The sequence below is a fragment of the Triturus cristatus genome, chromosome 9 (assembly GCF_964204655.1).
Source record: "Triturus cristatus chromosome 9, aTriCri1.1, whole genome shotgun sequence".
Classification (NCBI taxonomy): domain Eukaryota; kingdom Metazoa; phylum Chordata; class Amphibia; order Caudata; family Salamandridae; genus Triturus; species Triturus cristatus.
The window spans coordinates 790,188,224-790,215,951 of NC_140592.1; the positions used below are offsets into that span (position 1 = coordinate 790,188,224).

Consider the following 27,728-nt stretch of genomic DNA (forward strand, 5'->3'; position numbering starts at 1 on the left):
GTGATAAATGTCACAATTATTTTAGTGGTTTATCCTACTACTCCTCATGCATAGTGGTGGTGTTGAGTTGGTTGACACTATGCTTGTGTTGGTTGGTGAGATGATGGGGTTTGAGTTGTGGTCTTGGAGGGTGAGGTGGTGCAGGAGGGGTTCTAGGTGCTTCCGATTACTTTTGGGTGTATATAAATTTCCTATTCACAGCTAAGCAGAGATCTTTCATTCACTGACATGTGGAGGTCTCCTATTCACAGCCATGCAGAGTCTCCACCCCGAATGCAGAGGTACCACCAGACATAAAATATGGTTGTAAGTTACATGTTGTAACTATACAGCTGTAAATTATGATTATTCCCCTAAACTCAAGCGGTAGAGACATATAGGTATACCCTTTAAATAACTCTACACCCGTATTTTATGAATAGCCTAACGTAGTAAAGTTATACAAAAGCGTAGGAGTAAATTACACATGTAAATTGCTTATAAGTGTAAGTTACCTTTATTAATAGTTCCGAACATCTTTAAGTGAACAGCCTTGATATTTTAGAAACATATTAGAAGTATTTCTTTACTGTTCTAATACATTTCTACATTAATGTCTCACTATTTGTCCCGTTTGATTGCCGTTTCTAAAAAATTCTATTTGTGGCTGACAAATCTATCCAACTGTTTCTATTTAGTTATGAATATATCATTTAATAGTGAATTCAATCACCCTAACAGCCATTATTTTAATTCGCCTTTCTTCTAAATAATTTGCGAATTTGCAGCAGAAGGACTGGCAATCAGACATTTTGATCACCATTCCCCAGCTATCTCATTTCTGGGGTTTAGCAGTAAGGTCAATGTGGTCTATGTTGTCAGTCTGTCCCCATTCAAAATTGGAAGGATGATTTTGGTGTCAATTGTCAGACTTCATTTTGTGAAATATATACTCTCACATACTAAATAGCCCTTTAAAAGCGATGTATATGTTAATTTCTTATTCCTGTTAATTTTTAACCCAGGCCTGTACGTACTGTCATGGTAAACCAAATCTGGTTTAGAAACATCTCAGTATTCATCTCATTATATGTTTTGTTTGTTTTAGATAAGGTGAAGTCAGAACTACTGGAAGGATACAGCACATATCTGCCACATGATGCTCTCCTCATTACTGTGAGATTGGTCATATTATTAGCTGTTCTTTTGACGGTTCCACTAATACACTTCCCTGTAAGTAGTAAACAGCACTTGTTATTTACATAGCAATTTTTGCCAAATGATAAAAAATATGTTTTGCCCTGTACATATGTTTTGGTTGTAAGCAAATTACTCTATTATTCAAGGACCTAGGAGAAAGTAGATAGAATAGGCAAAATGCTAAAGGTTTACCTGCTTTTTAAGATTGATTGCTTCCTCTACGTCCTTTGCAGACTGTTTACACTGTCAATGTCCTTCTGTAGTTTTGTTTGAGATCAGAAGGAAAGGGGGAATTTGGTACTCATTAGTCCTAGACTACTATATTTTTTAAATACAGGAAATGTTGGATCTCTTCCCACAATTTTTTTAGCTAAATTTGAATCTTTGTTTGGTTTATAAATTCTACAGTATATTTTTCGATATTGTCAATAAAATGTTATTGAACTGAAAGGGGTGCTTAACTTTAATTTTAATTCCTTTCATTTCCCGATTTCAGCCTAACCTCAATTGACCCATAGAACAGATGCCAAATTTAATTTGTCATCATTTGTCCATTGTTATTATTATTGTTGTTTGTCTTTTGTTACTGCTCTGCCATGGTGTGTGGAATTATAGTGTTCTGCTTCTAAAGCACCTGTTTGTCATCTTTATTTTCAATACTCTGACGATTTTATCATCGCATTCATTTGGGTCCTAATTTCTGAGTTTGATATAATGATGCCATAAATTTAGTTAGCACATAAAAAAGGTTGACTTTTTATTGGGAACAGCACAGAGGTATCCCAAATGGTACTGTTGAATAGTTATTTTCAAAGTTTCTCTCCCCCGCCACATTAGGCCTCTCATTTTCTTTACTTGTAACTTTCATACAGGAAAAATGCAACATTTGTGACAATTTTCTGGTGTGTTTTGTAGGAAATATCTAAGGGGGTCATTATGATGGCGGAAGGACCACCACCGCCGGACCGGCGGTGGCGGTCCTTCCGCCATCACCAAGCGTATTACCCACCGCCCAATTAGGATGGCGGTGGGTACCACGGCAGACGTAAAGTCCATCCGCCTCTTCACCGCCAAAGGCAATCACACCGATTGCCTGGCGGATGGTGCAGGGCCCCTAAAATGGTGGCGGTGCCTAACAGGCACTGTCCACCAAATTAGGATGTGGGTATAGGAAAGGCGAAAGGCTTGCGGGGATTGGGTTTGGGGGCCCGTTGCGGGGCCCCCTTGTTTTGGGGAGCAGGGGGGGCGTTGCTGCACTGGGGGTACCCATGGTACCCCTCTGCATTTCCATGCACCAAGTGGCAGGCACCGCGTGGTGCCTGCCATGTAGTTCAGGCAAATGCAGGGCAAGCACTTTTAAAATTGCGTACGGTGCTGCTGCCAGCAGCACTTCCCGCATTGTTAAAAGCATCCTAATCGCAGTGGTGGGACCGCCGCTTGTCTGGCGGCGGTCCCAAACACCGCTACGATGCCAGGCAGACCTTGTCCGCCCACCATCGTAATCAGCTCCTAAGTAACTTTACATCACTTTTTGGCACCCTTATTAGTTTATAATGTATATATAAAGATGGATTAGAACCTTCTACTTTGCAGGTAATTCTTCAGATCACTTGAATTCTTTTAACATTATTTAATCAAACCTCTGATTAATTTAGAATTTTTGTTTAATGCTGTAAGCACAAATAAGCTACTTTTTTTTATTAATAGCTGTTGTGATATTGCACAACTGAGTTGAAAAGTTTATTTAATTTACAATCTACCACCTTATGCTAGTCACTCCTGACAGCTTTCATAATGTCTTTTGCCAAAGTGTGGGGTAATTCCAGGAGCTACTAATACCCATGGATATAACAATAAAATCTGGTGCATTTTTCCCCATTATTATGTTTTTTTTTATAAACAATTTTATTGATGTTTGATTTGGTAACAAAAAGCATCAGTAAAGATCATTACAGCAGGAGCAACAATTCCCAGTCGGTTGTTTCCCATGACCCCGTGAAGTCTTATATGATACAGACATTTGGCAGGCAACTCAAATTTAAGCCACAGGACCCAACCATTTGCCCCACACCCTGCGGTATTTCTTCGACATCCCCGTGCTTCATACATAGGTTTTTCCTGTGTAGCACACCAATATACCCCCTCCCGCCATTTCGTGAGGCTAGGCGGAGCTGGACAATTCCAGTTAGCGGCTATGTCTCGCTTTGCTACAACCATAGCCGTGTTAAAAAACAGCTTCTCGTTTCTGGACCCATCTAGCCTATCTGTGATCCCCAGGAGCGTGTGCCGTGGGGAACTTCCCAACCCAAGACGTCTGTGAGTTCCTCTTCAATGCCCCCCCGGAATCGCGCTAGTTGGGGACATGTCCAGACCATATGTAAGAAATCCGCCTGGTCGTGGCCGCAGCGTGTACAGGAGGCAGTTGTGTATAGGCCAGCCCTATGAAGGCGCGCAGGGGTTAAGTAGGAGCCATTCAAGTAGTACAGTTGAATCAGGCGTAGTCTTGCCGAAGCCATGACCATCTTAGGTGCCATTAGTGCATCCATCCAGTCCTCCTCCTCCAGTGGACCCACCCATTCCTCCCATTGGCTTCTGAGCCGGTCTAGTGTGGTTGGGGTGTTGTTGATTAGTGTACGGTACATGCGGGAGATACCCCCTCCCCAAATTTCCCATCATAATCTGTGCCTCGGGTGGGTTGTATTCTGGAACTGCTGTGCCATCAGATATGTGCGAGTGGAGAGTGTGACGCAGCTGCAGGTATTTGTAAAATTGTGACGGTGTAGGGAATACCTGGATTGTAAGTCCTGGAAGGATCGCATGTGGCCGCTGGCCCACACATCCCCGAGTTGTGAGATCCCTATAAGGTCCCAAGACCGAAATCCCTTCAGCCCACTAACCTCCTCGAGCCAGGTACCGTGCCAGAGAGGCTTATATTGGTCCCCATTATTATTTTACCTCCCCTTTATGGATTCCGCAGTTGGTAATGATGTTGTTTCTAATGTTTCGAGTTGCAAACCTCTGAGAATGTGATCGTGTGGTGACCTTGCACCAGCTGCGATCCGTGTAGGTAACAGTGGTGGGGCGGGTATGGGGGGATTTCGAGGTACGATGCCAAAGGAAAGTTAAATAATTTTCCCTCTGTATTGTCCCTCAAAATCCCCCCTTACACGGCCCCACCACCCCACCACTGTTACCTGCATGGAGCACGGCTGCCTTGCACTACTATTAAACATCAAAAGTGTAAGTTCATGGGTTTCATTCAAAGAGAGATGGCATATTCTTTGACAGTTTGCAAATGTTCTACAAAGATAAAAGTATAATGTCAGTATGAAACTATGATAATAAAAGGGAAACATAAGTTCTCTGTGAACATGCCGCCAAAAGAATGTAGACTAAAAAAAAAAGAAAAGATAGAAAGATCCTGCATAAAAATGATAAATAAAGCCTATCAGTGAGATTTTTAAATAATATCCATAGTACAAATTTGTGTATACATGGCTATTCAAGAATATTGAAAAAGCACATTTCCAATATCAAAGAACAATGTTTGTTGTAAGCATTTTTCACATTTGCTGGGAATCTGGGACTTTCCTATGAGCTAAGGTCTGCTGCATCTCAGAGAAACCTTTTGTTATTGCATATTGAAATTTAAGTTTTCATATTCTGGTTCTCATACTGTTTCCTAGATTCAGGATATCCAACCCTAGTTTAATAAGATGGAATCCTTTTGACCCATTGCAATTGAAGGACATCATATACCATAGGTCTCCTAGCACTCAGATTTACTTTTAATTGGAATTTTCTCCAAATTATTTTGGATTCTTAGAATACTTTCTGATTCTTAGTTTTGCACCCCAATGCACATTGTTCAGGTTGCTGTAGTTATAAATATTTCCATGATATTCCTACACCCCAAAATAGAGAACAAAAGGGAAGTAAAAAGTATTTTCTTAAGCTAGAAGTGTTCTCTTTTAATTTGCTGATATCATTCAAGCATTTTCATTTTCAATTAGGAATAAACGGCGTTCCAATGGCTGCCCTATTGCTTTAAAAAATGTGCTCTCTGACATCTTTATTTCTCTAGTTGTTTGCAAATAAATTTGTTGAGAAAATTGCACACAATGTGTTTTTTGCAAAGAATCAAGTTCCCGGGCCATCTGATCTATATATTGTGCAGGTTTTTTTGGGAGCAATTTAGACCTGCACAAAAGGTGAGATTTTCTCCAACACTGAAGTTTATGTATTCCGCAAGGATTACTCAGGTTGGAAAAATGGAAAATAGGATTTGAAGCATTTGGAAGTTTAAGGAAATGTAAGCACCCTACACAAAGACCCCCTCCTATAATAATTCTATTTCCTCTTGCTTCAGATTGTTCTTACCAGTTCACTTTTGTCACTAAACTCTTCATATAGGTATCCTATACACAGTTTGATAAAAGAGATTGATTCTCATCCCGCTTCATAACATTTTTGGAAATCATGTGGTATGCAAATCCCAATTAGTCTACTGTATTACACCAACATATTCTACTCAAGCCTTCTGATCAATCTTATCGAACAACGTTTAATGTATTTTGATATTCACTAGAGTTGCTGCAGTTTCAACAATTTTGTATTTAAAAATTTTATGAGATTTTGGAGTTATCTTTAATGGTATCACTATCCTGAACTGTTGTAAAATGTAACGAGATTGGCTTGGAAAAAGTTGAGGAGAAGGAGAGAGAAAGGAGGTTTAACGTCACCAGACATCCAATACTATGCTTGGGCATTCCAACTATCCTATTCGAGAATGCTCTTAAAATCACCAATGCACAACCCTAGGGGGAGGATGTTTCGAGTTATGTTAGAGGGGTCTGATCTTCCATCTGACGGCTTCCTTTTTAAGTTTGGAGACCAGAAATAAAAAAATTTAAAAAAAATTTAAAACTCTCCAATCATTGGCTAGGAGTTGGTCCACAATCAGAAAACGAACAGGATTGTGTTATTTTTCCAACCTAGCACCGATGTGGGACTCGCCAGGCACTCCTTTGTGTCTTAAAGACAGACTGGCAGGTCCAATAAAAGAAGCCGGAATTGTGAATTGGGGAGAGCTGATTGCAGGTGGCTCAATGATACTTTGGGAGGCTTTGCGGGAGAAAGTCGGGCCAGGATTATCTCGCTTCAAATATATGCAGCTGACTAGTTGGGCTCAGGCTTTGACAAGAAAGGGAGTCCCCCTGGGAAACTATAGCAATTTAGAAAATCTTTTGGTGACAAGGCCAGGGGGGGGAAAGGAGGTTGCATGTTGGTACTGGGCGATCCTGGAGGAGATAGACGACGATACCAACCTCCCTGAGGTGTTATGGGGTAGTAATGTCGGCGAACAGTGCCAGCAGCTGTGGCTGAACTCTTTTAGCCTACTATATAAAACTGTGAAGCCAGCCTGGCTGAGGCGGAACCACCTATGTACTTTACATCGAGCATATCTGACTCCCCAAAAGTTAGGCAAATACCAGCATGGGAAAAAATGCAACAAATGTGATCTGGTAGAAGCCTCAGATGTGCATATGTTTAAAGAGTGCCCAGTCATTAGTTATTTTTGGGAAGAGGTGATGGAAGCGCTATCCTCTATTCTAAACATTACACTTAGCAGCAATCTCCCCTTGATCATCTTTGGGATTGACGAAAAGATCTTAAGGCATGCCAGATCCTTCTTGTTTTTTTCAATTCTAATGGCAAGGAGACAGACCTGTAGATTTTGGGTGGGTTTTTTTGGGTTTTTTCCCCCCGATTCCTATGATTATGCCAGCTTCCCTGCTCCATGGATCTACAACAAGGGTCTTTTTCGATTTCCTGGTCCAAACAGGCTGAAATATGCCTAGATGGAGTTTTTGAAGGTCGCCCTCTTTGTGTGTGGTTCTCTCCTTCTTCCGCCAACTTGTTATATCTCTTTTTTGTGCTAATGTCCAAAGCACATCGATGGTGGGCAGGACAAGATAGCACAAAGTGGTGGTTGGCGGTTTCCTTTTTTTACACATAAGGGTTCGGCAAATGAGGACCCAAAAATAAATAAATAAATAAAGGGGAAAAAAAAGAAGAAATTTTTTTTTCACTTTTAAATCTTGTGTTTTTTAGAAATAATAAACACATTATACATGCACTTCCTCAATATCCTTTTAATTTCTGAAGCAGACCATGTACAGTAGTTCTCATATTTGTCAACATTCTTCAATTTCTTACAAAGTTTATTCCAAAATAGACCATAAGCTTTCCTGAGAAACATTTACCATTGATACAATTTTAATTCTTGCCTTATTGCGTATTGCCAGATTGTTGGTATAGTTTCTTGCTTACTGATTTGGGACTAATGCTCAAGAGCACTTGGTCAGGGCCTTCAAATTATAAATTAATGTTTTTAATGTGAGGCATATTAGAGCATAGGTAACCAATATTCACATTGCTTATATCACGGCTAGGAGGCAATTTACTTGTGTTATCATTAAGAGAAAGCCAGTAGTATCTTAAATAGAGTTGTCTTATCCACTTTCATTGATGTCACAACTGATTCAGTGCAGTTTTTGGCAGTTTCATATATAAAGCTTTGTTGTAGTAAGCATGGTGCAATTTACTGAATTTTTTTCTAATAGTTCGTATAATTTTGCTGTCAGAATGCTTGCTCTATAGAAGGTTCGTTGTCCAGCTTTACTGATTAATTTTTTATTGCTAGGCAAGTTGATTGTACATGTTTAATGGTTATTTTCTCTTGTGGTGTGAGTCTGTGTATGCCTTTCTCCTGATTTGATTTTAGGTTTTAAGGCTAGAGATGTAATCTTCTGGCTCTAGTTTGCACCTGTAAAAGGCAAGGCAGTCTGATGATATTTTTATTCTTCTGTAGTTTATAGTTTCATTCTGTTTCTATTCTCAGAGTAGCTGTTAAGAATTCCTCGAGAGACCAACATCAAATGTATTATTTCTCCACAAAATTGTTGTTGATTAGTCTCTTTTCTGGGGAAGAAACCAGTCTGTGCACCCCTTATTTTGGGATGTGTTAGTTCTTGGCATGTCGGGTTGTTTACTGATAACTGGGTTGTAATGGTACCCAACAGAGAGCCACTGCTCTGAGTTGTACAATTTCTTTATTATTCATGGAGCTGCTGCAGTTAGTTCTGTGTAGTTTTTTGAGTTTTGGTTTCTTTTACCAATGGGGGATAAGTTCTGCCCCGTGGGAGCAGCAATCTCCCTTTGGTAAAGTATAAGAAAAAGTAAAACAGTATATTCAATTTGAAAAAGAATTGTAAAAATATTTACTTAAATATTAATAATGTAATGTTTTACTATTTATGTTAAATGTAGAACAAAATAAAGAAAAGTATTGATAACTTAATCTAAATTTAAAATTAAATTATCTTAAGTATATTAAATTAAAACTGTTTTTCTGAAATTTAAATTTAAATGAAATAAACTTCCTACCAAAGGTGAAAAATAATATTGGTTTTGTATTAATTATTAAAAGTGATGTATAGAATTATTTAAAAGTCATGTAGTCATATTTTCGTACAAATGTGTTTATTCTTTTTAAAATTCAAATATGAATAATACATTGTTTGCTGTGGGGTTTTATTTTAATTTCTTGCCTCCAATATTTTGTATAGGAGGGTGTTGCAGGACCTGTAGGTTGCCATGTGTGCTGGTCGACGTACTCCAGGTCTGAACTAGAGTACATTTACTGCTGTTTTGGGACCTTTTTGGCTGTAGTAGGTTTAGAATTGCTATTTGTGAAAGCGGTGGGCTTACTCTTTTATGAGTAGTCTGTCCCTCCCTAAACCCCTTTTTAACCCCTCACTTAGCTCTATTTTGTTATAAGTACGTCCCATTTTTCAGCCACTCCTCCAGTCCCTCCCACATTTACTACTATGTAGTAAATTTACATGTGTAGTACAAAATGCAGTTTGTAAATAGGGATAACATTTTTAACTCTAATATGGAATTACCTCTTTGAAAGAGATCAAGCAATATGTTTTTTTTCTCTTTTGTGGTTCAAAGGGAAGTTCTGGAAACCCTCCAACTAGAGATGAGCCTACAGTAAGGGGTACTATTCCAATTCTGTAACCCTATTACTATAGTTGTGAGGAGAAATTATAAACCTGGATTTAGTTTTTCATTTACCAACATGGAATAAAGGAGTAATTGTGGCAGTACATCTGTTACATTTACATGCAAGGTTTTACTATGCTGTAATGCCCTAGTGTCTTATTTGCACCTCAAGGGTGTCTATGTGCAGGTACTTTTCATTCAGCTGTGGAAATAATGATTCACCTTAAATGTTAAGTTATTTTATTGCCTGAGCAAATTCCCTTGCACTAATATGCTCCCGGGTTACACCTGCTCATGAGATGGTGAATCATATAGTTGGAGGGGTACTCATATACTTGTGTATAGTGTGTATAGATTATTTTGCCCTGGTTTTAGATTTCGAATCCATTTTTGCTGACTTGATAGTTATGTTTTAAATACATTTTTTAAATATTGGTGTGAGCATTCATATTTTGAGCTTTGTGTTTTTGATGATTCTGTCTAATTATAGAGACCAGTATTTCTAAAGGTGGAAGTGACAAACATAATGAAGCTGCAACGTTTATCACTTTCGCAAAGCTTTGCTAGTGGGATTGTAATTTGAAACACTGCAGCATGTACCCATCTTCTCTCCCCAGCTTCTGCTCATTACAATGTTGTTTAGTTGGTTGTAGTTGATTATAAATTGATCTTGCACAACAATTCGGCCTATAATGTCTGCCAAACTCCTAATGCTCATCTAATAAATAGTTGAGAAAAATCTCCTGTACATTAATACAATTGGAGAATAGTTAACTAATTGATCTTGCCCCACCACACAAACCATGGCCTCTGAAGTCTAGTTTGAGAAGATCTGTTATAGACTGATACAAGACAATAGAGTAGCTGCTACAGGTGCAGAAACAGCGTGGACTATCTCAATAAGAAATTGTCAGTACTTGTTCTAAAACCCGTAAAAGACTATGCTAATTAGTTTTTATATGTAATAATCTGTTTTCTGTTATATTAATCAATTTTTCTCTCTCTATTTTAAGGCAAGGAAGGCTTTTATGATGATGTGTTTTTCAAGTTATCCTTTCTCCTGTGTGCGCCACATTATTGTCACATTGGCATTGAACACAATTATTGTGTTACTTGCCATATATGTGCCGGACATTAGCAATGTGTTTGGAGTGATTGGTAAGTTTACAGTTGTGAGAACATCTGATCATTTTGCAGAGACACCTGGATGATTCTATATATATATATATATTATCGCTTTCATTTTCTCTTGTAGGGTCCACCACATCAACATGCCTGTTGTTTGTATTTCCCAGCTTATTTTATCTGAAACTTAGCAGAGAGGATTGTCTGTCACGACAGAAGTGTGGGGTATGTTCTTTTTCTTCCAGTAAGCTTTATTTACATCTCTTGAGAAAGACACATTTTCTGTTTGTAATACATAGCAAAGCATGGAATTTTAGTAGCTACCCTATTGTGTGTGTTTTTGTACATATGGTCAATCGTTAACCTCTCTTAAAATCCTTCACAATTTTGGGCTGTCACTGCTGTACTTGGGGTTAAGTGGTATTGTGTAATACTTATGCACATTATTAGGTCGAAGCCTACCAACAGCACATCTGTTTGGTTGCAAAAAGACTTCTTGTGCACATTCTGAAACCTTCTCTCCCATTGCTTACCATTGGCTTTCTAGTTTGTAACTCAGATTTTTATGAATATACTTGTTTTAGGCTGTCCGACATGTCTTCGTCCCTCGGATGGAGCAAAGCTTGTTCACCAGTGTTTCTTGTGTTCTTCCATGAGTTGTCCTTTCTGTAATAAGGCCTTTAAAGTTTGCTCTTATTTTGTCACTTTTGATGTGCATTCAAATACTGCGGCCAAATGTCATGCTCTGTCTTCCGATAGAGCTTGGTGTTCTCTTTTCTTTCTCCGACTTCAAAGTGAGAGGATTTGTGTAACAATTTTGCTGGGTGCTGGGAAAGAAACGTTTTTTTTAGCACACAATTGTTAGAACTGGGTGTCTCTAGTTGGCAGGTTGTTACCCTATTCATGTAGTGACCCTTTTTTTCTAGTCAGGATAAGGGATTACTCTTCTAAAATAACCCCTGCTTACCCCCTTTCTATCTTGGCATGAACAGTCAGACTTATCTCAGAAGCAATGTGTAAAACAGTTGCATATAACACTCAATAATACAATAAAATAACTACAAAAGGACACCACACCAGTTTTAGAAAAATAGCCAATATTTATCTGTGTAAAACAAGACCAAAATGGTTAAAATCCAACATACAGTGATCAAGATATGAATAATGCAAATATAGACTTTACATACAGTTCCTTGAAGTCTAAAGCTCCATCTGGGGATATCACATCGTTGTGAATAAACAAATCCAATGGTTCAGGTCAGCGGCGGCTGCGCAAACCAGCTACGATGTCGGGAAGACCCGCAAACAATAGCTTTAGAAATGCAGGGCATCAGGGGCCTCGCGATGAGGTCTGAAGAGCTGGTGTCAGTTCCGGATGTCGTGCAGGAGTCGTCGGGCCCTTCAAGTCACACGCATTGCAGGTCGAACTCTGTGAGGTTGAAGTCAGGAGCACCGGCAGGCATCGAGGCTGCGGTATGCAGTGGAGTGGCATGCAGTGCCCTCAGGTCTCGGTGCAGGCAGTGGCTCATGACGGTCGTCCAGTGGTGTTGGTGAGACCAGGGCTGCGGTGCGAAGTGGAGCGGTGCTCGTCACGGTGCTGAGATGTCAGGTTGCAAGCAGTGGTGTCGTGGTTGCTGAAGTGCTGTTGTCAGTAGACCCATGGTTGCGATGTGAGACGGGGCAATGCAGCGTGCTGTTCCCACAGGCCGCGGTGCAAGCAACGGCGTCGATGGTGCTGGTGTCGATGGGCCAAGACTGCTGTGTGGGACTGGACGGTGCGTCTTGTAACTCACGAGCAGTGCGCCCAAACCACGATGCAAGCAGCAGCGTCGATTTCAGCTTGCAGTGGCGGCGTCTGTGAGACCAGGGCAGCGGTGTGAAGTGAGGCAGTGCAGAGTGCGGTGCCCACATGTCGTGGTGCAAGCAGCGTCGGTGAGACAAGGGTTACGGTGCAAAGTGCAGCGGTGCCCTCTGCGGCATCAGGTCACGAAGCTGGCAGGGGCATCGTTGACAACGTCTGGTTGCTTTTTTCCTCTGTTGCAGCTGAAACACATAGTACCAGATGCAGGAACCCCCAAACCGGTCCAAGGATGCTTGTTTCGGGTCAAGGGAAGACCTAGCTTGGCAGTTTGGGCTGGACTGTTCCCATGAGCCACAGGGTCAAGACTGATTTGCATATAGCTGGGTCTAAACTGGGGTGTGAAGTAAGCTAAAGAACGATGGTGAATTCAATCCAGATCTGTGACTGGGGATGAGTGTCTGAAAAGTTTCAGCATTCTGTCCATCGTCTCCTTGTGTTTGCTTTGTTTGCCCTAAGTTGGCATGTTATGCCTAGACGTGGGTCCCTTGCTCACTTTGCCACTGGTTTTAAGCTAACCTGGTTGATGAGGGGTGTTACCCGGAAACCGGTCCTAGGATTCTTGTTTTTGGTCCAGGGAAGAGCTGGCTTAGCAGTTTGGGCTGGACTGTTCCCATGAGGCGCAGGGTCAAGACTGATTTGCATATAGCTGGGTCTGAACTGGGGTGGCGAAATGAGCTAAGGAACGATGATGGATTCAATCCAGCTCTGTGACTGGAGGTGAGTGTCTGAAAAGTTTCAGCACTCTGTCCATCATCTCCTTGTGTTTGCTGGCGTCGATGGGCAAAGACTGCAGTGTGGGACTGGGCGGCGCGTCTTGTAACTTACGAGCAGTGCCCCCAAACCATTGTGCAGGCAGCACAATCGATGTGAGCTTGCAGCAGCGGTGTCCGTGAGACCAGGGCAGTGGTGTGAAGTGAGGCAGTGGGGAGCCCACCTGTAGCAGTGCAAACAGAGTTCAGTGATGTCGTCGGTGAGACTAGGGTTGCGGTGTGAAGTGCAGTGGTGCCTTCAGATCACGGAGCTGGCAGTGACGTTGCTTTTTCCCTCTGTGGCTGCTGACACACATAGTTCCAGATGCAGGTACCCTGAGGGAGGCAAAGTCTTTGCTGTTCCCGAGACTTCCCGAATAGGGGTAAGCTCTACATCAAGCCCCTGGTGATAGTCAGAAAAGGAAGTTGTAGAAAGTTCAGTCCAGTCCTTTCACTGCCCAAAACAGAAGCAGCCACTGCAGGTCAATACAGCAAAGTGGTATTCTCTCCTCACAGCTTCTCCAGCTCTTCTTCTTGGCAGGTTCCTTGATTCCAAAGAGATCTCAAGTCCTGGGGTCAGGGCCTCAATATTTATTAAACATTTCCCTTTGAAGTTGGCACACACAAAGTTCCTCTGGAATACATAAACTAGTTCTGCCTGGCTCAGGCCAGGTTCACTCCCGGAGGGGGAGACAGTTTTGTGAGAGGCAGCCACAGTTCATTCAGGTGCAAGCGACAACTCCTCCCAATACTCTCAATGCAGCCAGGTCTATTCAGCCTGGCTATGAGTCACCCAGGAAAAGCAAGACACACCTCAACCTCCCCCTTGTGACTGTCTAGTGTGAATGCACATCCCCAGCTCCTGTCACTCAACCCAGACGGTGAATACACAAATGGGCAGAAGCACAAAGGATGGTTAAGCAAGAAATTGCTGACTTTCTAAAAGTGTCATTTTCAAACACACAATATAAAAACCATCTTTACTAAAAGATGTATTTTTTAATTCTTAGTTCAGGAAGCCTAAAGTCCATTTCCCTATTTTGTCCCAATTGAATGTTACGCTGGTAAAATGTTGCACTGCAGTTCCCATGATAGTCTATGGGACAGGCAGCCTTTCCATTGTGAAAAACAAAATACACAGTATTTCACTATCAGGACATGTAAAATACACCAGTACATGTCCTACCTTTCACATACACTGCTCCCTGTCCATAAGGGTACCTTTGGCTTACCTGAGGGGTTCCTTACATGTAAGAAGAGGGAAGGTTAGGGCCTGACAAGTGGGTGCACTTTCCAGGTCGACAAGGCAGTAAAAACTGCTCTGACTCTGCAGTGGAAGGTCTGAGACACCTTTGAAAGGCTACTTGTGTGTGTGGCAAAACCAGTGCTACAAGCCCACTAGTAGCAACTGATTTACAGGCCCTTGGCATACACAATGCACTGCACTAGGGACTTACCTGTGAATCAAATATGCCAATCATCGAGAACCAATCATAACACAGTTCACAGTAGTAATTGCACTTGCACTTTAACACTGACCAGCAGTGAGAAAGTGCACAGAGACACTGAACCAGCAAAAACAAAGCTCAGCATACCATTAAAAAATGGAGGTCAGAAAGCAAATTACTGGGGAAACACACCAAAAGATGCCAGGTCGAACAACAACAAAATATACATGTCTGTAAATGAACTGAAAATATTTCGGACTATATCAGAATTAGGATAGCACAAATGAAGCAAATTTTTTTAAATTCTGAAGTGTGCGCGAAACATTTAAATACGATCAAAGCAAATCAGTACGCTAGGTGGTGCCATTTCCACACATTATAATTTGTGCTCTGTATTGTTTTATCAGTAAAATGTTAAATGTTATGGTCATTTCAATTGAAAATGTGTTGCCTGTAATGGCAGAGTGCTACCACAGCATGCATACTCCACACTGCTCCACTTCACTCTACAATGCTTTATTCCACTTTTTGCCCCTACACTCTCTCTATACAACACTATTCTCCACTCTACAACACTACTCAAGTCTACGACACTCCACTCCACACCATGTCACTCTATACGACTTCACTTTGGGCCACTCTCCTCCACTCTGACACTCCACTCTACGGCACTCCACTCCATTATACTCTAAGACACTCCACTCTGCGACACTCCACAACAAACTTCTCCACTCTACAACACTCCATGCCACTTTACCGTACTCCACGCTACACCACTTCATTCTATGACACTTTACCCCAAGCTCCGCCACTCCACTCTACAACGTTCCTCTCCATGGCACTCCACTCTATACCACTCTACTCCACGACACTGCACTTCTCTATATGACACTATACACCACTCCCCTCTATGCCGCTTCACTCTAGGCCACTCTACGCCACTCCATGACTCTATTCCACTGTATGACTTTATGCTACTCTACTCTACGCCACTCCACTCTACACCATTCTCCTCCACACCTCTAATCTTTAGCTATGGTGAATAGCAGCAGCCACGCTGGTGTACAACATGTCTAAAATACATTGGCAAAATCAATAGCTTTTGTATAGGCAAGACCTATTGGCCTTGCCAATGCTTGTTACATGATGCTGAACGATCTGGGTACATGGTGTATCCAAGGACCTTGGAACATCCCTGGTTCAGAAGTATAAAGTAGTACAATTGAAAAATATTGAATGCTCCCCTCAAGAGCATAGGTTTACTTTTGTGACAGACTTTTAGATGGTTGTTTTCTAATGTCTGTTTAAGGACCAGTTTGTTCCAGATGTGAGAACCAATGACTGAAATAGCTCTGCCTTACCAGGATTAATTTCCCCTCGGCTCAGGAAACCTCCAACATCAGTGCCTTTGCATTAACTTACTGTCTTCATTTCAATGATGCTGGCAGGCGGACACTATACGGTCGGAGTCCACACCGCCGCCTCCGCCAGAATCTCAGATCCTGACTTCGCGACGGTCAGAGTAACGTCTCTTAATGGCGGCAGTGCCGAGCCAGGCACCGCGGTCGGGATTTGCATATCCCTTTTCAACAACCTGTTCATGACGGGAACACCACCATGTACAGGCTGTCAGAAAACGGATTGTGGGGGCCCCAGATAGGGCCCCGTCTCTCATGAGCCACTGCAAAGTGGCCCAGGGGTACATTTAGTACCTCCATGCACCATGGGCCATGCAGCACATGGTGCATGGCACAAGGTACATTAATGTGCAGGAAGTGCACCTTTGCACGCCAACTTGTGCTACGGCCCTTTTCCTGGGCTGGAGTGTAAAGGAGCACTTGGTGAACGCCAGCCCGCTGGTCGCATCGTAATTAGGCGGTCGGACCGCTTCCTGTTTGTCGGGCGGTCTCCTGACTGCTCTGATAGCGGGCGGCGGTCTGACCGCACGCTATCCTAATCAGCCCCTAAGGGTTTTGGCTATGATTGCATAGGTTTCAGCTCTTTTCAGGATTCACAATTCACAAAATCGAAGACTGTCTTGGAAACACCTACAGAAGTCATAGATTTTTTTTATCATTTTCACACTTCCTTGATTACTGCCCATGGTGTAGCCAATGTGCTGATGGGTAGGAAATATGCATTTCTAAATTGACCCTTAGAAAAAGTTCTAAATATTTGCTCGAACATCTTCGCTGCCACAAAATCTCCTCCAGTTTCATGACCTCTACTCAGATCACAAAGAAAGAAACAACATTTCAAGCATTCAGCTACATAGAAATACCAAAGACCCATACCATCTCCTCACTCCATGGACTTTAACGTAATCAGAACCCAGGTGGAGAGGCGTGCAGGAATCAGACACCCATATGCGCCCGAAATCCCACTAGGCATGGTGACAGCACTCCCGCACGGGGGTGATTGGTCGAGGCTGCAGCTGTGGGAGGAGGCGGGTCTGCAGATGGTGGGGGACCTGTACGATGACGGAGTGCTGTCCCCGTTCCAGACATTGCAAGACCGCTACGACCTCCCGAGAGGAGATTACTTGCTGCACGCGGCGGTGGTGAGAGCCATACAGGCACATTGGGGGGAGGGATTAGTCGAGCCCGCGACGACGCTGGCGTGCCAATACGCAATGATGTCGGCTGGCACCTTCAAAGCAGTGACGTGTCTATACTCACGGACGCTGAACGAAACCCTTCAGCCCTTGGCTGCGTTAAAAAACAAGTGGGAGCTGGACCTGCAGGTGGAAATCCCGGACACCATGTGGACGCAGCTAGTGCGAAGAGCCAGAAAAAGAACGAGAAATGCACGATTTCAACTGATTCATTTCTATGTGCTCCATAGAGCATACCTTACCCCAGGAAAAATAAAGAAATACTTTGGGGCTGAGGAGGCTGCTTGCCCCAGATGTAATAAGATAGGAGCAGATCTGATCCACATGTTGAGGGCTTGCCCACACCTGCAGGAGTACTGGAGGGAGATAGGCAACACATTGAATGAAGTAGCAGACAGAGACTTACAGTACGACGAGGCCGTTAGTGTACTCCACTGGTTCCCGCACACGCCCAAGAATAAAATATCCAGCAAGTTTATAGACATGGGCCTAATATTGGCAAAGAGGGAGGTGACTAAGGGGTGGAAGTCGCAGGTAGGTCCAACACACCGGAGATGGCTGAACGAATTCCTAAAATGGGCGGCTAGTGAGAGCACACTCAGATATCAACTAGCTCACCGCAAACCAGATGAGCAAGCTCAGGAAGCGGCGATGGAATGGGAAATTTTAGTGCAGTCCTTGCGTGACAGCCTAACTATGGGGGAGGAAGACGAGGACTCTGATGATGCAGTCGATGCAGTCGTGGTACCGGCTCCCCTGCCAGTCACACACGCTTAGTAATTAATGGAACTCTCCTGCTAACCACCACACATACCGACTCTTCCTGGCTAGGCGCTATGGGGGGGACACTGGGGGGGGGGGAGGACCGAGGGAGGGATTGCAAGTCCAAACTTAATGGCAGAAGAATGCGAGATCCATGAGAATCTTGGGGGTGAGGTGGGTTAACTTTAAAAGCAGGCAGCGGATTTCCCCACTAGACGACCGTACTTGTAAGAAATGTAAAGATGTAACATATGGCTAAGTGGCGCCGCCCGGCCTCCGGGATGTGGGCAGTACGGCTGTGTGTACCGCACGGATGTATGACTGAGGGGGACAGGAAATCTGCGTTAATGGCATTAATCCTGAGTGTTATACAGTATATTGGGACCTGCAATAAAAATGGTTTGCCAAAAAAAAAAAAATTCAGAACCCAGGTGGCCTTTGCCCTGGTGACACCAACTCCAAACATGCAGAGTCACTTGATCCAACCAAGGCTACATTCATAAATAGATGCCTATATCTAAGGAAAATGCCTACTACTCAAAAACACTCTGTTGTCACCCACTCTTGTCCCTGCTGATCGGAACAACTACCATCTCATTGCAACCCTCCCATGGATTTCTAAAATTATGGAGAAAGCCGTCACTTTTCAGATTTAGTGCCACCCCTAGTGAAGTTCACCCCGTCTGCCTTCTGCCCCACATGGGACCAAAACAGCCATTTTAAAAGAATGCTGTGACATCTAATAAATGGCTGACCAAGGATCACTTAGCATGCCGATCCTCCTCGACATGTCTGCTGCTTTTGACACAGTGGACCTCTACATTCCCTTACACAGACTTCAGTATCTGACCCAGTTAGTGGCCCATGCTACAGGTAAATCCCTTGAATGGTTCAAATCCTTCCTCAAAATGAGTTCACAATAAGGCCGACGTGGAAGGTTTGCCTCTCCTCCTGCCCAGTGACTTACAGAGTACTTCATGGTCCTCCATTGCCCCACTTACTCCTCAACATTTATGTGGTGAAGCTCCGAATGGCGCTCATTCACTCCCTCAACTTCGTATTCCATGCCAGTGCAGATGGCATCCAAACATACTTTCGTGTCACAGATTTAGAGACCCAAATTAAGATGTCTGTACAAACCTGAAAGCAGTTGAGACCTGGAAGAGTCGGTACAGCCTTAAAGCTCGATGACTGTTAATGTTAGAATATATTTATAGAGCGCCAATCATCAAAGGTCTCTAGGTGCTAATAGCGTGGACAGGAGTCCCTTGGTCCCAAGGGTAGTCAGCACACTATAGGTGGATTTGACCAAATGCCTCAGTAAACAGGATGGTTTCGAGTTTCTTCCTAAACGGAAGTAGCATGGGTTCCTTGCGCCCTGACTCCAAGACGGAACTCCAAGGATAGGTCCCCCAAGCTCCTGAAGACAATTGACACCATTTGTCCACCTTCAGTCTTCTTCTGAGAAATGATGCTTATTAAAACTAAGGCTAAAAACCTAGGCACCCTCTGAGATGCATATCTAAGCCTCAACTCCAAAATCGGGGCAGTGGTGAAATCCTCATTCCGCCAACTAACATTTTTCAAGACCTCTTTGTTGTTCATATTCATAGAACACCACCCCTAGATGGTCGGAAACCTAACAACGTCCCTGTGAAACTACAGCAGGTAAGTATATGCCTACCTGCCTCCCAAACTTAAAGACTTCAAAGGTCTAAAACACTGCTGTACACCTCATCCATGACCTGAGAAAAAACCAAAACATCACCTGGTGGCACAGTACAGGATTACGTTCAAAGCACTCTCCCTCAAATTCAAATTCCTTGATGGCTCCGCACCTAAATACCTGTTAACAAAATCAGTACTACACCCAGGCCAGGCCACTCAGCTATAAAAATCTCAATTCCCTTGTGGTCCCTAAAACGAGTAGACATTCGTCTATGCCTGAACACCTATGTATCTCTGAATTCACGTCATTCAGAAAACAGATGAAACCTTTTTTATTCCTCTCTTTGATTCACCCCCAAACCTCCCCCTCAACCCCTTATGTCCCCCCCGGTCAGATTCGCCGCTTGCTGTCTTGCCAGCAACTAGAAGCAATTCAGTTATGCAGGGTGCGCGATACAAAATAAACAAGCCTTTTCATTCCGGGATGAAAACATTATTCTATATGGGGAAAGGCCTTCCCTGTCACCTCATAAGGGCATGTTTGCTTCACTTTATAGTTCAATTTACACAAGCAATTTGTGCTTCTAATGTTAAGTGTGCAAATGTGGTTGATAAACTGTTGTGAATGTTTAATACCCACATATTTATGACTTTGTAGGTGTACGCTAAGTTTCCAATCGCCTCCCCTTCACTAGGTGCAGTCAGGTTACCACCCTTACCACATGCTAACAATAGGTAGAAATCTGTCATGCAGGAAAAAGATTCTCCTTTTGTAATTGGATTGTTAGACTCCGAGTTTACTAATTTCGGTCTTGCATCCAGCTTTTTGTGGCCTGCATGCCTACAAAAATGTTGAGTTGAGACAAGTGTTAACATTTGGCTGAAATAATCACAAAGACCATATGTCTGCAGATTCGTAGAGTCCCTTTCTAGTCACACTTCATTTTCTAACTTGCAGACATGTCGTGATAGACCACTTCACCAGAGTGATTAGGTTTTTTCAGATCCATGCGTGAGTAGTTCCTCCAGTCTGGGTTTTTGCTTTGCATTCTGGGATTTGTAGTCCTGGTTATACAATGGGAGTTACAGGACTACCAGTCCTAGAATGTGCCCCCGGGAAACCTGAGATGTGTGCTTCACATACACAAACTGTGCGCACGTAGAGAACGTGGCTTGCTGTGTGGTTGAGAATTGCCAAACAATGTTGATGGATTTTGAAACCCGACGCTTTTCACCACTTTTTATTAGGTCCTTTGTTAGATGTCTCAGAACATAGTGGAGGTCCCACGTATCCCAATGCCCGATATTAATAGTACCTATTTCAGAACCTCTCTGTATCACGCAGCTGGACTCCAAGGCTTCTGTTGGGAGAAAGGCCCAGGCTTATTAGATTTGCTCACAGATGCAGTGTCACGTGACCTTTTTTAAGAGCTGCAGTATTTTTTTTTATGGGAATTCAGTTTGTGCTCTAATGAGCCAGAAATGCCCATTTGAAGGGTTTTTTGGAACTCTCTGTACAGATTATACTGTGGGGACCGACTCTCGAGAATGTGTTTATTTTCACAAGTGGGGAATTCGCATCCCACCTTTTAAATCCTCATCAACAAAGGGAGGGTGTGATTCCTTTACTTAGCGAAGGACTTAATGGCTGTTCTCAGAAGTGTAAATTGGTTCCTGGCACAGGGCGTTCATTTGTGTTTGTTTTCTCTTTGTCTCCGCAGGCCTCGGCATTGCTTGCTTTTGGCATTTGCGTCGGTGTCTCCAGTCTAACCCTAATCACCTTGAATTGGATTAACAAGAAATGAAAGCATCACCTGGGCAGCCCATTCTGTGGGATTTGGGCAACCTCAGTGCAAGCAAAGGTGGCCAAACAGCACGTGTGAATCTGCAGAAACTTGTTCTTCCCACTGCACAGATCCTAAATGAGAAAAGAAACTACGAAGCAGGCGCTTTATATGTTTATGTTTACATCACGTTTACAATCGTACAAAATAAATAGTGCAATACGAAACCATTTGCTGGATATAATATATGTAGCATTATTACCTTACTTGTTTTATAGGACACCTTTCTTTTGACTCTGTGGTGTCCCCTTAAGTCCCAGCATTCCATTCAAGTTTACTGGGCCAATGCGGGTTTTCTAGAAGTCAAACATCCCATAAGGGCACATGAGAATGCATTCCTATGCACATATTTTATTTTTCTACAACAAAAACACAACTTGATGAGCGTCTCAACGAAGCCTGCCCATTGCACAGTTCTCTAGTGCACTTCTTTTCGTCTTGTGGGACTTTTGCTGAGTAGCCTATTATTGCCCTTGCATCGCCGTATGTTGCTGACAGCAGTACCTTCCACTTCCGTAGGCTTTTGTTGTGACGCTTAATTTCAGCCGGTGCTTGCAAGTGGGGCCCACCATCACTCATTCCTGGGAACCATCGCTTATTTTCCCTCATCAGATTTTGACCCCGAGCAGAAGAGAAAGACAAAGAAAAACAGTGCCAACAAAATAAAGCAGGGATGGAAAAGAACCGGAAAGATTGAGATTAAGCGACAGGAAGTGTCTGGTGTTTGATTAAAGAGGCATGAGTTAGAAACAAGACCACACAGCCGTGGTATTTGGCACGAGGATATAAGTCCGTGCTGTCTGTGGCCTACTGAGCAAAACTTTGGGCCTCGGCACCTACAAATTAGCATTAGGCACAATTATTGTTGACAGTGCAGGTAGACTTCCATAGTCACTTCAATGGAAATGAACACTAAACTGATTACTCAACATTGGAGGAAATATAGCCTCACAAGGGCTCTTTGTGCCTTGTATATAGTATGCAATACAAAAAAGTGAACCTTCCGGCATTCTTACGTTGGCAATCTGGAGTCCAATCATTACGTTGTCAATCTCCCTGATGAAGACAGCGCAAAGCCAAGACAATCTGCTTCTGATAACCTATGTTGGCCATAGGTTCCCCAATAGATGGCTGTTGTGTTGCTTCTCTGATTTGGAAAAGTGTTCCACCTATGTCACACGCTTGTAACAAAATGTTGTGTAGTAGTGCTGCTTTTTTCACATTGTGTCAAATTTGCATGTGCTGATTGTCTCATGTGGCAACTGATGTTTCTCAGTGTATCACTGCACTATCAGGCGCACAAGCGTGTGCACAGAGTGTAATATGGTATGCATTACCATTGTTGAACGTGAGGAGGGGACAAGACTCGCAAAATGCAAAGGTTCAAGAGGGTCGTGAGGCCTCTAATCCAGACTCTACCTTATTAAACAGCATAGTCCTCCTAGTCGATCTCTCTGTAGGGTTTATGGCATGCTGTTTTTTATGTGTAATAGTTATATACAAAGATATTTAACAGAAATTCAGAAAGGAGGGGTTTAAAAAATGTCGGTCACGTTTAAAGGCCTACTGAATATTAGTATTTTTTCTGTTACTTTGATGTGATCACATAATTAGGCTGCACTATTGCAATAACATCGAAATTGACCTTTGCCCTGTAGCAATAAATGGGTAAATGCACATTTCTTACAACGGGTATTCCACTAACATCTATTATTTGTCTGCTAAGTACCTTTATAAATGTGTACCATGCACATGCAGCACAGATGAGAGGCACTGTATCCTGAGCTCACCGAGGAACCCCACTCTTCCTAAAGCACTATACCTCTCCAAGATAACACTTAACATATTATACCAGCACCTACTCAACACTGCGCCCCTAAATTGATTTAAAGGGACACTGAGGAAAACCAGCACCTACCCAACAATGCACCCCTAAATTGATTTAAAGGGATACTGTGGTAACTGATTAGACACTATTATTTTGTGTACCTCATAGACATACCCCGTGCCAGGTAATATATTTGCCAATGAGTTTAAACTGTAATTTTAAGTTCTCATTTGTCCAAAAGGTGACATGTTAGAGCTATAGAAATACTGTACTTAGGGGTTTAATGATGCCCGCCGGCATCTATAGGAGGGTTTGACTACTTACTTTTGCTCTGTGTTCCGGGAGAGTAGATGGAAGCATCTCTCCTCTCTATGTATATGTAGATTATGAGAATGCAAAGGGAGATCCTTATCTGCTTCTTTTTTCACAACAGATGCTAGTGTTCTATATTTACAGTTTAAAATAAAGGGAAGTTTCAGTGTATGTTTACACAGGGGTATGTGCAATCTATTTCTTCTGATAGGGCGTGCCTTGGTTCACAGTACTGGAAACTGTTGCCATGTAACCTCTTTAAGGGATGACTAGCAGGGATTAACGTGGCACTTGCACACACTGTACCTTCAAGATGTTGAACTTACTACATATTTTGGTTTATTTGTGTATCTTTTGTTGAACCCTAAAGTATGCAAATACAATACATTTGTTAACACAGGAATACATAACAGCCACATTAGAGCGTTAACGATGAAAACAAAGTGAAAAATGTTGTATGACAAGACAGGGTATTATACAGCATTTGGAAAGTCTGTTATTGGGTAATAGCTGCTTATTAAGTTTTTGAACAGCTAGTGGAGAACGGGAGGTTTCTGTTAATATTACCTCAAAATAGACTGGGGAGAGCTTAGGCCCAAAGTGGTTAATTAAATACTCAGGATGATAATACGTGGGCATTGCTTGCTTTTTGGAGTTCGTTATTTATAGTTAAATAATTTGCTGCATGTCGAGAAATAATGTGGTTAAGACTAAATGAAGATGTTAGGGGAGAGGATTTGGTGTTACGGTCAGAGCTGCCGGCATTGGAACTGTGGAACTATTTTCGAGTCTTGGTATCAGCTCAGCAGCCTGTGATTCTAGGCAAATCACGTAATCTCCTCGTGCCTTAAAGACAAAAAAAAGGATGAATGTGGCCTTGTGTAATGTAACCGGTGCTTATGTAGAGCCCAAAAATACCTTTGGATCGAGTTTGCGTTATAAAAATGAAAGAAAAAGAAAAGATGTTTGGCGGTACCCTCAGAAATGGAGCTCCAATCTACAGACCATATTCCATAAGATTGAGAAGACCACAGTTAGCCTGAAAGAGCTCTACAATAGGCTGTATGTACCATGCCCGTCACTAGCCTATGATTATTTAATATACAGCATCTTTGTCATGCGTGGCACCTGCTCTCTGTATGCATCATGCTGAAGCAGCACCATAGTGCATCCTTGAAGCTCTCAGGGCCTGATTCACAAAAGTCCTTCTTCCTCATGGCGGAGGCCCCTCAGTCGTGGGGAAGTATCCGCACTCGGGTGGAATCCCACATTGAGAATTCTCATTACGGAGATTTTGCCCCAAGTGTGGAGACTCCCTGACAACTGCGGAGCGTCCGCCATGAGTGTGGAGGCCCTTGGGGAATCAGACCCATAGTGTACAGCTGGAAAACCCTATCCCTACAAAGGCAAAAACACCTGTACATACGCCCAAGAACGTGCCAAGTGACAGAGACGTCTCATTCCGCACACTGCAGGCTTCATTAGACCTTCCATCTCCGACAACCATGAACTCGCCGTCTGTGCCTGACCACATCCCTCTCAAACATATACACACACACACACACACACACACACATGCATTCCCTAGTGGAAACTATCTGGCTAATAGCAGACAGAGTGGGTTTGCTGGAGGGGTACCAACTTACCCAGTACATTGCGTTTCTAAAGGGGACTGGTGGTGTTGTCTTTAACAACAATGTATTTATAGTGTTGAAAACATCTTTTGCATTCCTACATCACTAGACATTATACTTCATCTCCAATGCCAAAGCTTTGCATTGCCATATTGCAATGCACATTTTCCTTAGGTTGCACTGATAGGTGAGGTAAAACACTGTCTACAACATCTCTTGAGTGCATTAGTTCCTTCTACTAGCAAATCCGAAAATCCATTTTCTCTGGTCAGTTTTCTGTGTGCTTGAAGATTACACATAAACAGCACCTGTAATAGAGAAGTGTTTTCAATTTTTGTTTCTACGGATTCAAACAGTATGGATCTTTATTCGGTAGATAAACTCACCATAAAATTATACAGATCAATAGACAATAATATCTAATTCATAGTTGATAAAAACATACAGTATAATTGCTCCTAAGACTGAGAACATTAATATAATTAATCAGGTCTCGTTCTCCTAGACATTCAAACAGCTTGTAAAAAGGATAAAACAGTAAGAATCACAGTCTCAATCAGGAGCATCTGAAGATACATCAGGGTAGGCCAAACTTGTTTAAAATCCAAAGATTTCAACAAGGGAATTAAAATCTACAGATTGCTAATTTGTATACTAGTAACAACATATCGTCATTGCAACTGAAATGTACGGTTTACACCCTTGGAACATTATTTTCCACTAGCCGCATCAGTTCTTCACCATGTAAAATTAGTGCTCTTTGAGGCCCTAGGCCAGGTTGGAGCATCAGTTCATGCACTATGATTCAGAAGTCTTTTGTAATGCCAGAAATGATCTGTGTAGGACAGACAGAGACACTGCCATCCATAGAATAAACAACAGTGCATTAGACAGACACCATTAGCAAGCTGACAGAAATCAGGAACCAAAAAGCATTTATGTGCAGGTATTCTCTCAAATGCATGCAGGAAGGACAGCAACAAGTACACTTTGACATACAATGTTGGTGTTCTTTTGGAGAAGTTTATTATTTTTTATTTTAAAAAAAATCAGTTTACCACAAAATAACTCTATGCATTAGACACTATACATTGTAGAATATTATTGCACCTCACAAATAAGAGGTGTATAATTTCTTCTGTTGCAAAGGAAGGGATACAATGTGTATGGACTCTCCTTTAGATGGGGGTGTACCAATATAGGTATAAAGACACTTGTAAATACACAAGAAATGGGAAGATAATACAAAGCCAATCTGCAAATCAACCCATTAACTCACATGAAAACAAAAACTGTAGATCAAAAATCTAGATTTAAAAATCTACACTAAATTGAATCACATGTGTCCAAACAATTCCCACTGTGCAACAAGGATTTTTCACGCATTACCAATTTATAAAGTTCTTATATCCAATCGTCTACTGAAATAAATCTGTTAGATTTTCACAGCATAAAAATTGGTTTTTTTCCATGCTACTTTCCGAAGATATTAGTGAAAGTGGGGTTACATAACATGTTTAAACTTGCTCTATAAGGAAATGTATCATATTGGAGTTTTATAGTGCTTCCTAATCCATTGCTGAAAGCTCTTCATGATATCTCCTCCTTGTTGAGTTTACCAGCTAAACAAAAATAAAAAGAAGCCAACACAGGGGTGCGTTGTCCTCTCCCACCCACAAAACACAAAAATGGGCAGGCAGCCTTTCTTTTTCTGTGTGGTCTGAAATCAAGGAGTGATTGTTGTACCGGAAACAGGGAAAAACAATTGAGGCGCAAGGGCAATTCAAAAACAAGTCATTTTCCTAAAGACCCTTCATCACATAACTCCTATCACAGAAGTTTTAATGTACAAATTGTGGCATTTCTATACTTTAAGGATGAGAATTGAAGTGCTGTATGACCGGTTTGGCCCAAACGTTAATTTGCAGATACTTTGTGTAGGCTTGAATAAACGTCAATAAGTGTCTCTGAGAATGCTTCAATCCCTTTGATCCCAATTCAATGTTATATGCTGTTTAGAAAAAAATATTTGTTGTTTTGCAGATTAAACACTCATTTTAGATTTTAATCTCAGTTGGCGGACATTAAACACACTAATCAATTAATATGCTGTCTTGTATATTAAAGAATGTATTCTGATCTTTGTTTGACACCTAGGGAGATGTGAAATGTTTCTTCACTGTAATGCTAGGTATGAGAACATAATATGATTCTAATGCTTTCACCCATTCCAGTATTAATTTATGATAATTAACTGTGTAAAGTTGTTGAAATCTTTTATCAGTGTTCTTCCAAATCTTGTTTTTTAACTTGGACTTTGTTTTGTTCAAGTCTTTTAAGTCATGTTTTGGACTAAAGTCAAATTGATTTCAATAATAAAATACTAAAATGTTTATGTACACCATTTCAATGTTTTCTTTGCACCATAATGTGATCATTATATACACATCATTATTCATACTACTCAAAATATTTCACCTCTTGCTTAAGTGGATAGTCATCAGACATATATTTGTTCTTCAGATCTAATTACATATTTGGCCTTTCATACACTTTTATTCCTATACCTTAATCTTTGGTAGGAAGTTCCTCTTTGTCTCACATATGGGCAGTCACATCACTGAAGCTGTC

The 27,728-nt window shown here is 42.0% G+C and overlaps 1 protein-coding gene across 1 annotated transcript in view; it reads left to right on the forward strand.

Moving 5' to 3' along the window:
- Positions 1-27,496, forward strand: part of SLC38A6 (solute carrier family 38 member 6) — a 393,044-nt gene extending 365,548 nt beyond the window's left edge. Inside the window, exons 13-16 of the mRNA XM_085626179.1 lie at positions 1,088-1,212; positions 10,266-10,410; positions 10,508-10,602; positions 21,201-27,496. Coding sequence (XP_085482305.1) covers positions 1,088-1,212; positions 10,266-10,410; positions 10,508-10,602; positions 21,201-21,284 — 449 coding nt within the window. The 3' untranslated portion in view covers positions 21,285-27,496. The remainder of the gene's footprint in view (positions 1-1,087; positions 1,213-10,265; positions 10,411-10,507; positions 10,603-21,200) is intronic.
- Positions 27,497-27,728: the final 232 nt, after the last annotated feature.